General features: G+C 39.6%; 1 protein-coding gene across 1 annotated transcript; it reads right to left on the minus strand.

Moving 5' to 3' along the window:
• Positions 1–398: 398 nt before the first annotated feature.
• On the minus strand, positions 399–4,727 carry SGO1 (shugoshin 1). The gene is made up of 8 exons (XM_074849537.1): positions 4,592–4,727; positions 4,314–4,510; positions 3,851–3,955; positions 3,323–3,387; positions 3,011–3,162; positions 1,575–2,429; positions 887–1,058; positions 399–653 (listed from the first exon to the last, which is right to left on the minus strand). Exons 1-8 carry the CDS (start codon positions 4,725–4,727, stop codon positions 512–514), a joined length of 1,824 nt encoding a protein of 607 aa, XP_074705638.1. The 3' UTR covers positions 399–511.
• Positions 4,728–14,856: the final 10,129 nt, after the last annotated feature.

The following is a 14,856-nucleotide window of genomic DNA, read 5'->3' on the forward strand; positions in this document are numbered from 1 at the left end:
TGCAGCATGCCTACTCTGACATTGCTTCCCTTGAAGCAAATATGGAAACTACACAAAAAGAACCCAACCAAAACACTGACAATTATTATAAAAATGTGAAATTATAAATATGAAGCTACAACCATTACATAAACATCAACTGTACAAAAATTGCTATTAATCTTAAGTGCCTAAAGTTCACCTTTGCCAACCACAGAGATCAAGCAGGGTATAAATGGTAAAAATCACATTCACCATCTTTCCATCAGATATTTCTGATGCACTCACAGATCCATGGTGTAGGGATGCCTCCTCTCAAAAGAGGTGGAATGGAATCACCTTAGTTATAAGAGTAGTCTTTTGTCTTCTGTATCATTAAAAACAAGTCACTGGATTAAAACCAAAATCCCTTGGTGTTAGACACAGAAACAATTACATATTTGTGTAAGATGCTGTACAACAACAATTTCCTGGATGAAAGATTTCCTTTCTTCATAGAGTGAGCATGGTTTTGCTATCATGACTGAAAATCTCAATGACAACCAACAAATTTCTCATTGTATTTTGGCAGAGATTCCTTCTTAAGAGAATGGCATGTAGCATTTTTTTTCCGCTTGAAAATTGGAGAGTCCAGAAAATTTGTATCTGTAAATGGATCTCCTCTTCTGAGTTTCCTGTTAAAAAAACAAAAAGGCAAAATTGAGTTTTGTTCCCCACATCATTTGAAACACTAACTTTCAGCTAGTTTGTTCAATTTCACATGAACTACTTCATATTACTAACATCAGACCTCTCTCTTGGAATGTTTTGTTAAGAACTTGTTTCGAATATTTAAATAATCCCCTCACATCCTCTATTTGATGGAATACCATGAACTTCATATCAAACTGGAAAGTAAGACACCTACCCTGCAATACTTGGTTCTTTATAGTTCACAGTAAGAGTACAGCTTCGCTTGCGTTTTGGAGATCGTGGTCCTTCACCTTTTGGGACAATAGTTGCATTCCCAGTGCTGGGGAGCACTGAAGTGGTGTTGGTAACATCATGAAGATGACCACGAGATGGCTCAGAAGGCTCCCCTAGGAAGAAATTAAGCAGACTTAAGACAATTCAGGCAAGCTAGCTTAAAAAAGAATGTCAGTGAACATACTAGATGTGAAATAACTCTCAGCTATAACTATTATCCTCATCTTTCTGCTTAAGAACACATAAGAGGATCAACAAATATTCAGAATTTTAATTTGGAAAAATAAACTAACACTAAGCAGTGCCAGGCAAAGTGCAATTTGTTATTCCCCTTCTCTCAATTGATAATCTTGTTCTCCTCTTTCCTTGGTGTTAATACATCATTAAACACATTTAAAATACAGTATTAAGTAATTGTTGACCAGTTCCTTAAATGAAACATATCTTTAATTCCAGTTTCTGCTGAGGAAAAAAAGAAGCAGCCAGAAGAATGAATCTAATGATTTTTTAACATTATTCTGTTTTTATTATTCTGTATTTATTAAAAAAACTAAAATAAAAAAGCCTAAATCCCTTAATGTTATCTCTCAAGGAAACAAAAGCAATTACAGAACACTTTCTACACTTACTGATAGACTTGTCACTGGATTTATTACTTTCAGCTTCTTTTTCATTATGGAGTTTCTGCTCACGCTGTGCCAAACATCTTTTAGACCTTGGCCTTACATGGACTGGCGATGTATCTGTCTTGTCCATGGAACTTTTCCTTTTTTTCGATTTCCTTTTGTAAGGTTCATAGAGGCTATCATCTGAATCTTCTTCAATACCACTTGACTCTGTAGTATTAGTTTCAGATGAGTTGTCTTTGTCAGCCACACCAGCATCTCTGTCATTCACCTTTTTTTGTCGAAAAGGCGTAAGATGGACACGCTCCTCAAAATTAAAGTCATAAGCATCACTGGAGCCACCCAAGAAATCCAAGTTTTCTTTGGAAGCCTCTTTACTCTGTCTTTTTTTTTCTTTTTGTCTGGAAGTATTTTTAGGCCATTCCAGTTTTCCTTTCTGATGCTTCTCTTTCCTTACTGGAGAGTCTTCTCTGCTTTTAAACTCACGCTGTTTAAGATCAGAATTACTGTTGAAGTTTAACTGTGAAGTTTCAGAATTTATCTGCCTCAACACCAGCTCTGAACCTACCTTATTCTCATTCAACTGAGAAATACCTGAATTTATGTTTTCTATAGTACGCTTCTCTAGACTTTCCTCAAGCCCAATTTCATCCTGTTCAGAAAGCTTTTTTGTTGAATCAGATGCTCCTGAATGGTCCAAGACACCAGTGCAAAGTTCATCGTGGTTTCTCATCTTTGAGTAGCGATGCCTGGTGGACACACCTTTTGGTAACACGTTATCAAATCCAGCCACCCCACTTGAAGAAACATCTTCCAGCTCTGACCCTATGTTGTCCAGATGAAAATCAGATGTTCGTCCTTGTAATTCAAGAGAAAAAGTCATATTAAAACTAAATAGTGACAACCTGTTAAGGTCTTGTGCAAATTCTGAGCATGTCAAAAATTAAGACTATTCTTAGAATTTTCTCCACGGATTTGTATAAACCACTATTTGTCAATCAAGATAAGTTCTGTTTAATACAGCTTCCAGACAGAAAGCAGTTAAGTATACCAGATTAGTATTTTCCTCTAAACTGTTCTGTTTGGAAATGTTATCTACAGGTCATTTACTTTTCCAAGTATTTTGCTTTGTTAACAGTTGTTGATTTCATAAGTGATAATGCATGACTAAAGATGACCTTATTCTGTTGAACAGTTTGGTAGATAACGAAACGAGATTGCAGGTATACAGAAGATAAAGCATTTTCAAATTCCTGCCCCATTTTGCTAGGCACCTTCATTCAAGATGTTTACCAGTTGCCAACTGGTATCTAACCTTTCTGATATTAAGTGGAAAATTACTTGAAAGTTACTTAAGAAGGAATAATTACATTTTAAACTTACACATTTTTTTCCCCCGATTCAGAACAGAGCAATGTCTGATACTCTGATTTAGTTACCTTTGCCTGGAACTATTCTGATTAAGGAAATGGCACTGTCAGATTCCTCACAGATCTCCGACACAGAATGACCCAGTTCATTTCTATCACTATCAGCCTCCATCCCACTTGGAAGTACTTGATCACCTCCATCAGCACCCTGTAGAGGTCCTCTAGAGAAAATACCAAAGGTAGCATTTACTGAATAGCAATATATTTTATGACAATGAACTACTTCATTACATTGGATTTATTCCCTTTTCCCAGTCAGAAAGTTAAGCTTACTGTAACAGAATTCTCAGATATAAATAGGTATCAATAAACAATACTTACACTGAACACATTTGTCCTGTGACACTGGAACTATTTTCAAGAACTGAAGCAAGCAGTCTCCGATTCTGTCAACAAAATAAATCTTACTGTGACTAAATAGTAGAAACAAGCTTGCACCATATACAAGTTTTAGACAACAGCCAAGGTACCCACAGAAGGGCCAACAAAGGTTGGCTAACACAAAGTGCTGTGGGATCTCACGTACTTGGCTCCTACAAGGCAGCACATTCATCAGCAGCCCAATCACACGTAGTGGACAGGGGAGGGAACTGTAAGGACAGTACAGGGAACAAGACACAAAACCACAGAAAATCAGGGTTCTCCTACCACTTCATAGCAGAGCCTCAGCCCCACTAATAACCTACTACGCAACCCCACAGTGTGGGCCCCATGCCACACTGGGAACTGTAGGACTAGTTGAACCGCCAAACTAAGGCTCAAATCTCAAAAACTGCAAGCATCTATGCTGGAAGGAGTAAAGGAAAGAATTAACAGAAATCCTGCTCCTCAAGAGGAAAAGGCACTTACCATGCCTATGGAACACAAATTCTTTGCTGGGCCAAGGAGATCAACTGAGTCCAGTAAATTCTGAGAAACTTTTGAAATTATCTTATTCAAGGCTGACAGTCGATTCTAATAGACAAAAGAAGGAAAACACCACTATTACTGTCATACTCCAGTATCAACTACCAATGTAATAACTTCTTGTTGATATTACAAGATGACTAAAACCCAAAGATACCTGTGTCAGGTACAGTCAACTGTGACAAAAAAATAAAATTCACAGAATATAGATTTTAATTAAAGAAGAAAGAGTAGCCAGAAAAATAAATATTTAGTTAATGACCAGATTAGATGAAAATATGAAAACACTTGTCCTATATATTGAGTTGCTTTTTCATGAAACATTTAAGATGATAAAAGTATCAGTGGATTGGTGCAGATTCTGATGTTCAGCTTCACTAAATCATAAAGTCATTATTAAAAATACCTCAACAAGTCCTTGTGCTTGCGCCAACCTAAGATTTCTTTGCAAGACAAACATCTGAACCTTCAGATCTTGATATTCTTTCCTTAATTGAAGAATGGTAGCCTGGGCATCCCTCAGTTTGATCTTTTCTTCTTGCAGAGCCTGAGCCAGATCTTTGTTGTTTGCTTGTATGCTCTTCATTTGCTTGGAGCTGCTGGCTGCAACAGAACAGTGAGTATTTCAACTTGGTTTAAGAAAAAATAAAATATGAAAACTGTTAAGGTATTTAAGCATCTTACTCGTTATTTTGCACTTTACAGTGGAGATCTGGCTAGTTTTACCCAACTTTGTCCATTTCTGATTTCTTTTCTCTTTCATTCGTTCTTTTATATCACTCAGACTGTCTTTGAAGGGCTTTTTCAAGTCTTGAGCCATCTTCTACCTTTGAAACATAAAGGGTGAAGAACTCATTAAGCTGGTGTTGCACAATGGTCCCCAATACCAAAGAAACAAGAGTAAAACTTAGCGCATTTTTAAGTTGCATATACACACACAGAAGAGACTCACAAATGCGAAAGACACACAGTTAGGGCCGTTTTCAAAACAATTTTTGCAGCGTGGATGCTGCCACTATTGCCCATTATCCGAACTGCAAAACGCACGGTGTGCGCCGCGAAGACCAGGCCGAGGCCTCTAAGCTCTGGCAGGGGGGCGGGTACGACGGGGGCTGGGGGGGGTGTGTGTGTGTGTGTCCGAGGGGTCGGAAGCGGGTCCCCGGCCCCTCTAACGCTGAAGGAAGAAGACCCTCGCGACGCCCGCCCGCCCGCCCGCCCAGCCGTACCTTCTCAGAAAGGCCCAGGCACCGCCGGACACCTCCCGCGCACGGCGGCGATTGCCCGAGCCCCAGACGGAGAAGGCACCGGCCCGGCGGCCGGCAGACCCCAGAAGCAGGCAGACCCCGTCAGCAGACGGCTCCCACCGAGGCCCGGCACAGCGGACGCGCCAGCCCGCAGCTGCCCGGGCGCTGAGGGCGGAGGGAGCACCACGGCCTCCTGGCGCGCGGCCGGGCGGTTGCCTCCGCGTCCCAACGTTCAAAAACCACCGCCGCGCCCTCTCATTGGTGGCGCCGGCGCGTGGCGTCACCACGCGGCCGCCGCGCTCATCCGGGGCTCGCGCCTGGCCCCACCCCGGGCGCCGCAGCGGAGGCTCCGCCCCCCACGGGCCAGCTCGGCCCAGGCTCGCCTCGCCTCACCCCACCCCGCGCCCTGGCAGCCCGTCCTCCCCCCCCGCGTCTCCCTGAGGCGTCGGCGTCCCCGGAGCCGGTGTCGCTGCCGGGAGGGGGTTGTGGCCGTCGGTGGTTCCGCGGGCCGCGCCGGGCCGAAGTCGTGCTCAGGGCTGACGCTCCCGGTGGGCCCCCCCGCGGCTCCCCCGGCCAGACCCTCATCCGCGGTCCTGTACATACTCTCTTCATGAATAGATGCTGATAAAGTTGGGGTTGCGTTTCCTGTCAACAAATAAGTTGTCCTACAAACATAGCTTCTTGTGCAGTGTGACAATCTCCTTTTAGGACATGAGATCACGTCAAAAAGATCACAATTTCTTTAGAATTCGGCATGAAACGTCACGAACAAATAAAACCTGCACAACCTCAGCTGCCATAGTGGAAAGGCAATGAGGCAGAATAACAGCTGTTTATTAAACGGCAAAACTAGGAGATAAAAATCATTAGTCTTTGATGTTTTACTTAGAGGGATCGCTTGTGGCAGCAGTAGCGAGATAAGCCTTTCCCACTCTTACCGGACCGTGCTTCTTGTGGAGTGCTCCGAACTGCTGCTGTTACAGCTTGAAATTGAAATATGATAAAAGCTGCGGACTTAAACCTACTTTCAAACAGTTATTTTCTGAAAGAAACTGTTCCAAAATTCCATCGAGAAGATGATGGCAACTGCTGCTCTGTGGGGTTTCTGCGTGGCCAGGCCGTGAAGCGTGGGCCAAGCGTGGCAGAGGTTTGGCTGGCGGCCTGGCTGTGAGGGGGAGCTGCCCCAGGGAGCGCCTCGCCTCAGGCCATGCTTCACCTCCCCACCACCCCACCAGCGTTTCCTTTGATTATGTCGGGTTTGTAACAACTGTAACTGATTAGTATATTCTAATATCTATGCATACTGAACATGGAGTGCTGAACTTTGATTAAACACTGCTTTATGATGGGAGAAGAAAAAAAAAAAATCAGCTGAGCGGTACCTTATTAACAGTAGAATAAATGGTATTGTTGCATCTGAGAAATTAGCATTTTGTAGCTACTACAGTTTTCTAACAGCTATTTGTGCTTACTTGATTTTATTCATTACAGCTTGGATGTGGTGTGGCAAGCTGATTTCAAACTTGAAAAATTCCCATAGATCATGACAGAAGTAGTAGTCCATGATATGTACGTATTTATCCTTTCCTACTCCTTGGCAGATTATGTATTTTTTGTTTCTCCAGCTCAGAATAGCTGGCCTCATCTATGTAGTTTTTACAGTAGTATAAATAAATATCATTTAACTTACTCTCTTCATGAATAGATGCTGATAAAGTTGGGGTTGCATTTCCTGTCAACAAATAAGTTGTCCTGCAAACATAGCTCCTTGTGCAGTGTGACGATCTCCTTTTAGGACATGAGATCATGTCAAAAAGATCACAATTTCTTTAGGATTCGGCATGAAACGTTACAAACAAATTAAACACATTAGACCCTCTTATTCAGTAGTGTCACACAAAACCAGAGCAACACAATTTTAGTTTCTCTTTACATCTATTTCCTTCTTTCTGTCTGCTTGTTGTGTCTGCCAAACACCTACCGACCCATCCTTCCAGCCCCCAAAACAATTCTCCCAAAACCAAACAAAAAATCCCACAGGCCTGAGGAAAAAAAAGACCAAAAAAAAAGAAGAAAGAAGTACTGGGTATTAAAAATCACATACTCAGTAGAAATACCAGTTTCCTGATATTGTACAGTTAACCTCACATCCACTTCCAACAGGCCTCTCACTGTTTTACAGGCAATAATTGGGCACACGCCTCCACTCAACAGCAGCTAACAGCCTCATCTGGACCCTTGCAAACAGCTCTCTCCAAACATTAGATGAAATTACCTCACTGAACTCAACTTCTGGGGGCTTGGGGGGGCTGTTTTTGGTTTTGATTTTTTTTTTTTTCCAGATAAGCTCCAGCTATTCTAAACAAAAGTAATACTTTTCCTTACAAACTTTGTGTCACTTAAAGCTAGCAGGTGTTTTGCATTTGGCCAAGTAGCAATTGGTAGTTTCCAGCAGTGCTGGTAAGGTCTTTTAGCCATTAGTCATTCATTTGCTTGACACAAATACACGGATTGTGATTAAATGATCCATGCTTTGATTGAAAAAGAATGCTTTCCTCATTGCTGTCTAAGTGCTACTCTTAATTTTTTTTCATGAGTATTAAAAAAAATCTCTTCACCTTTTTTCTTTCTATTATATTTAATGTTATCCATCAATTTCGTTACACCTCTTTTGGAAACACTTTGGGATCTTTCTGCAGATTATCTTTTGGTTTTTAACGTTGAATTTCTATATCCTGATAATCATATTTTCACTGTTGCCAAGGTGTGTTCATTTCTGCATTATTCTCATCTCAAGACAGTTGTATTTCTGTTAGGTTATTTGCAGGTTACACCCTCTGTATTATTTTATTTCTTTATAGTGTGGGATTCCTAGTAGTGAATTTTTCTAGCTTGACCGACTCTTTGCCATCAGCAATTTCACATTTTCCTCTATGAAGATTGATGCTGTGATTGATGCCAGAGGTGCTCTGGATTATTAGTTTATTTCTAGTGGGTGTACTCATGTGGCAAAACAGCTGCTACTGTGACTGGAGTTGGAGTATTAAAGGATTTGCTCTCGTATTAGGTTTACTGACTTATATTACAAGGAAAGAGTTGCTTCATATAATTACAGTGAATTACAGGATTTGGAGCTGTGATTCTGGGAGCATTCTAGATACTTCTTCTCAGAGTTCAAGTCTGAGTGTGGTGTTACATGTTGATGCCCAATGCATTCTGTTAATGGTCTATGTAAAGGGCTCAAAGTTAGAGTTGTTTATCCCAACTAAGCAAGCAATCAGATATGAAATATCCTATGGAATGTTAATTAGCTACTTTTATTGCTACCAATATCAAAGTCTTCAAATAAATGGAATTTTAACTTTTTTAGTGGATGCTTATGAGAGGTATTGATAATACAGTCCTTGCTGGAAAGTATTTTTAAAACTCCTATTGGTTTCAATACAGGATAAATTTGTATGGCTCTATAAGGACAGATGATTAGACTCACTGTATCTATTTTTTCACTCACTTTTGGTGATCACCAGTAGGGGACAGAAGAGCAGCCATGATACGGTGACCGATGGCAAGCTTTTGTTGATGCAGGCAGCTGGATAACCTCCAGATACCCAACTTATATTCCACCGGTCTTCTCAGCTGCCCCATGTCCAGCCCTACATCAGGCAACCACAGTGACGATGTTTATAGCATCTGGTTTTAGCCATCAGAGTACCTCAATTAGCTTAGGGTAGTAGGTAAGACTCGTTTTTCACTACCTCTATCAAAACAAGATACAGAGGTGGAAACGACAATGTATGCAATGGGGTGCATGCTGTGAGGGCAGAAGAGAAAGTATACACAATATACTATTATGTGTAAAGCCAAATTAGTTAATACACCCTTAGAATTGGCTCTTACGCACTACCAGTATTTCCTTCCTTTAGCTGGAGAGCGAGGCTGGTTACTGGCACACAGGACTGTCATGCTTTCTGTTACCTTTGGAGTTGGGGAAGGAAGATCATTTATGCTCCTATGGCTTGCTGAGTCAGCTTTGTTCTCGTTTATTGTGACTTGCACACTCACGCTGCCTTCCAGTGCTTCTCTCCTTGACCGTCATGTGGCTCGCTTGTGAAGTGCCTTCAAAACTGTTCAGTTCTAATCAGTTTTGAGTAGGACGTGTGTAGCTATCATCAGCTTGGAAGTGTCATATCAGGAGTCTAAGAATACTTGGTATGTGAGAACTGTGGGGACTGTAAGATGCCGATGCACCCACTTCTTCCCTGAAAACAGAAGAGCAACAAACATTTTATGAAGAAGCTGGCACAGACTTATCTGAGCAAAAAGGTCTTGTACTAACTTGACGAAGCTTGGCTGAAAATCCTGTAGAAATAATGAGCTGAAAAGATTTTGACAGCCAGACAATTGATATTTGTCTTTCAGCAAGGTTAAAAAGAATTGTGAGCATCATCTAGGTGTCATTATTTTTTATGCATGTCCATATGTGCTATTTGTTTCACATTTCAGAAAGATTTATCAAATTAGACCCATAAGCTGCTAAAGTTCAGACCACTTCTATTTTGGAATATGTTATTAGTGTATTCTCTATTCTAAGTTATCGATAACCACTTTCTCATTACAATTTTTATATTTTTTTTCTCAAAAATACTTTGCTCTACTTACAACAAAAACCGCATATGTAAGAGGAAAACAAGCATGGGTTAATTGAAGCGTGAGACAACATGTGTTTCATTAAGCTGAAATTAATAAGCTATAAATCAGCATAGCTACATTAATTGTATCAGTGTCTTTGATGTACATATATATTCTAAAATGTTTTTAATTATTAATCAGTTTAATATAAATAAGGAGGTGAAAGGTTAATAAGTATCTTGATCCATTCATGAGAGAGATTCCAGAGAGGAAAATATATGCAATGATTATTATACAGGTCAGATGCAGCTGTCCCTTCCACTACAGACATAATGTATTGTGAGTACTGTGATATATACTTGTCCGAGTTGCCACAAAATCTTTCCTGTCAGTGCCAGGGAAAATCCTGAGTCCCAGAAGGGTGCCTTAATCCCATGGCACTGTTACAACAATATAAGTACCAATCTGAAATCTTGAAACTACATAGATATAATGAGCAAAGGAGGAATCATGAGTCAATAAAGTGTATGTCAATGTTTAACATTTTTTCAATGTTCTCATTGAGTCTGTATCTTAAATTCATTATACCGCCTGTCAGTTTTCTAGAACCCTGACTTTCTTTGATATGTGGTAGAGCATGCAATCAGAAGCAACCTCTTCTCCCTCAAATTTTCTACTCCCAAATCTCATACCAACCTCTTTCTCACATTACTGAAGTGAGACTTATCACTGGTTCTGGGTTTCCAGGTAGTTTTAAGTAAGTAGACTTTTTTTTTTTTTTTTTTTTTTTAAAGCTTTCAAGTTTGTTTAACTGTTGAATGGAATATTTACTGACAAAACTGTTTTTTTCCTTATAGTTTTCATATAAATATGTGGCTTTCCACTAATTATTACCCATTTTTTTCCCAATGAATAAATAGCTCAGAGACACACTAGTAGACTAGTGCCATAAAGAGGCAAAGACAAAAATGTGCTTTCTGATCTGCATAGTGGATCTTGATGATGATGATACTATCCGACATAATGGAAAGAAACTCATTCATGGATACAAGAGCATATCTTAATGTAGGTTTTTTTAATGCTAATACACCTGTCATAATCTGAGAGGTGAATATTAACCATATAATGATATTTGCAGAAACCCCTGGATCCTAATGGAGCAGAGTGACACCAGCTTCCTGCTCTTATATACTGTCTCTATAGGTACTGTGATGTCAGTGGAGAGCGTCTTGGTTTATATGGGCAAACCTGGGATTAGAACTGATCTCTTTTCCCTTCTCTTTCAGCATGACTACTCTATATGTACACATTAAATACAAGCATTTATTTGAGGCCTTATAGCAGTAGGTCCTGTACAATCCTTACTGGCTCCTAAAGCCACTGGTAAAACATGATGAAGGACAGACGACAGAAGAAATTAATAGCAGCATTCTGCATGCATGTTGGCTAGAGCACACAGGCATAGAGCAGAGAAAAGACTTCTAGACAACCAGCTCTGCTTCTAGATCAAAATAATCGGTTAAGGAGGATTTTTATGAAGTGTAGAAAAGCAATTTTCCTTCTTGCTGGGGTTGTATTGCTGCAGTCAGCTCTCAGAGGTTTGGGTCATGGGTGAATGACTTTCAAAGAGCTAATCATTGTTCATAGGTAGAAGACATAGATATAGATTGACACTTTGTTCTCTCACAACAGGTCCTGCACAAACACTTTTTAATGACTTCAGTCCACCACAGAGAACAATGGAGAAAAGATAGGGTATAATTTATAACCAAGGATATACAAGGAAGCAAACATCATTACCCAGTAGTAGTCCATTTGGTTCTGCTCTAAGTACGCTGCCCATATTAAAATAAGCAGGGTCATTTTATTACTTAAACACTTTGTGGGAAATGCTGTGGGTAATACCAGACAGAAAATGGAGGCTAAAAAAGAGTGGTCAGTGCTATAACAAAGCAATACACCCCAGCCATCATGCTGTGCCTCTGTTGGTAATGTATCTGAGCTCACACTAAGGCTGCTGTTTCTTTATAAGAAGTGAGGGACTTGAAAGACTAGCACTCAAGAGGATCAACATAAGTAATAACTGTATGGCCAAAATGGCATTATAATGTTTGACATTAAAATAGCTTATAATGGTTGGGGTTATTTTGTTTCTATAGCCTAGCCTGCCACTAACATTCTGATGTTTATTTGAACAGTTGAAGCAAATCTGTCACCAGTGAAAGCTGTAAGTGGCATGGCAGTGGTGAAAAGATACGGAAAGGCAACTGAACTGCTGCTGATGTGAAATTCAAACATGAACAAGATTTTTGACTGACAGAAAAGCGGAACAGAGGTAGAATTCTCCGAGCTCTGTTATCTTTACACTTTTATCTACTTCTACTTCTCTGTATCTCGCTACCTTTTATCATTCTATTATCTTACTTTGCAGCTGTATTACCATGTCCAGTGTTACAGCTTTTCATTCCCATAATTTCATCTGGTTTTCTGTCCTTTCAGAATACTTTCCCTCAATTTTCTTGGAGAAATCAGAATAAAAAGATACCAGTATTAGTATTTTACATTTATATGCAGATACAATAGGTATGGTAAGAGCTAGAGATTGTATTAAGAAATAGGAAGCATGGAAGCAGTATGTTGAAAAAGAGTGTTTTAATGGACATTCCATGGTTCTTTTAGTTTATTTTGTGTGATTCAAATATTTTAAAATTTAAGAACATTTGAAAAATGAGATACTGTGACCAAATTTTCTTCAGTCTTAACAATATTTAAATCATTAGAAATAGAACATAACATTTGTCATGATAAAATCATTGTGAAGTGCTTAAACATTACTGAAAAAAGTGATTAAGCTATTATGTCACAAATTTTAATATAATCAGTATGTTCCCAGAAAGTTTTTCACTGTAGTTAAGCCAACAATTTCTGATATAAACAGTTTGGGAGAAGACCTAATAGAAACTTTCAAAATGCTTTAGTACAAAGCAATTTTATAGACATTTCATGACATAAATGAGATTTAAATAATTGTTTGCCAAGAACGAAGCACAAATCTAAACACAGTTGCTCAAATGACAGTTTTCTGTGCCTATGATATAGAGAAAATGAAATTGCAGACACTGAGCCCACTCAACATTCAGTCACCTTCCTACACATCTCTCCTACCATTTTTGGTTTGGAAAGAGTAGATGCAGGCTGTCAGAAGGGAGTCTGTCTAGGTTCCTGTTATGTATGTTTAGATAAAACTGTTTCTGGCTTTCCTAGTTTCATTCCTACAGATACTGTCTCACCTCCATCAGGTATGCTGGCTGCTGCCCCAATCAGAAAAGAAAATAAAAAGACACACACACACACTCTTGGACAATTTAGGCCAGCTAAGAAATGATAGCTAACCTGGACCTTTTTTTTGGATAAAATAGATGTAGAAACACAGAAGTCCTAGAAATAGGAGAAAGGTACTGCTACACATAAAATACAAGCTCAGTATGCACATCATAGTTTATCTGATTGCCTGTAGGCTGAACAACCACATCTTTCCCAGTTGCTAATCCATTTTAATCCTGTTATTTAATTTATCAGACTGTGCGTTATTTAATGGGAAAGAGGCTCAGGTCTTAGTTGATGATCAGAGTCATCCAGAAAGTACTTACTAGTGAGGAAGTAGTGAGGAAGTAGTGAGGAAGTCTGCATTTGCCATAGTCCTTCTGATAAAAATGATGTTTTGATGTCTCTGCCTTGGTACTGGCTTATTGTAGCTTTTCTGTTGCCTCATGAAAAGTCTGGCTTTTTTTTTGTCCTGAAATTTTGCACTAAAGTACAACCTGAATGCAAAATTACCAGTTTATTGCCCAAACATTTCAACCGAGTATTTATTTCCTTCAGTGCAGCCTTCAGCACAGATTCTACCAGGATCTACACTTTTTTCTTTTTATTTGTATTGTATTCTACCTACCTATTCCCTTCCTTTCTGCTCCTTGCCTCCTTATTTGCTGGACAGTCACTTTACAGCTTGGGGTAGCTATGATTTTAACCCTAGAGTGGGTATCTTCTTACAGACCAGTGGAATTTGGTGTTGCTAGTGTTTGTTAGAGACAGTAACACTAACACTTAATTGTTCAAGATTCCAAGGATTGCTTGTCCCACTAATTGATACTTAAGTCCATAAATTATAGAGAGTCTGTAACTCCAAAGGAATGAAGTCCCAGAATGCTAAGGATGGAATCCTGGTCTAAATCTGGGAAAAAAACACCCAGACTTTTTTTTTGCCCCGATATTCAGCAAGGAGAGTAAGAGTCATCCATTTATTTATTTTTTTTTTAACAGATTAACAGATTAACACAAGATGACAAAGAATCTAAGCAAGAATCTGTTTTTAAGAAGCACTTCAATATGTTCTTCAAAATTAATCAGTTCAGATCCAAAGGTGATTTTCCCTGTTATTTTATTCACAACCCCCAGCCCTTCCTCAGAATAACACCAGGATCTAGGACACTATCAGCTTCTATTGGTCTGCAAGGTTGTCTGTTCCCTCCTGTGACACGATGCAGAGTGGAGTACAGCTTTGATGTGGAAATGCCTCAGACTTTCATCTTATAATGAGCTCCCCCAAAAGACCAAAAAAATTCTAAACTAAAAAGAAGCCACACTTAATTTAAATAAAAAGTTTCAATTCTAGTTTTTTATATAAAGAAAACTTAAGGCAACTTGAGGCGACAGAAGAGAAATAAGATTTATGCACTGTTCTCTTCTTGCCCACCATCACTTCACAGACAGATCCTGGATTTCAGTTGCTGAGTGCCCACAATTTCTGCGTAGTCCTGTTAGGGAAGTTCTTTCCAGTCTTTCTCGAGCCAGGCTGTTCTTTGTTGTGAATGAAATGTCTTTTCCTTCTTGTGGCCCCTCTGACTTTCTCTCCCTTGAGCATGCTGAGTTATCTCCCATTGTCTTGAGTGGTCTTTCTCCTCGTGCAGCATTTTCAAAGGAACAGAACACGTAACGGAGAACACACAAGTAAAACAAATACTGTCTGTGTTACTGTATAGTCCATATACGTATAGCTAGGGACAGTGGCAGAAC

Source organism: Strix aluco, chromosome 1, assembly GCF_031877795.1.
Source record: "Strix aluco isolate bStrAlu1 chromosome 1, bStrAlu1.hap1, whole genome shotgun sequence".
Lineage (NCBI taxonomy): Eukaryota > Metazoa > Chordata > Aves > Strigiformes > Strigidae > Strix > Strix aluco.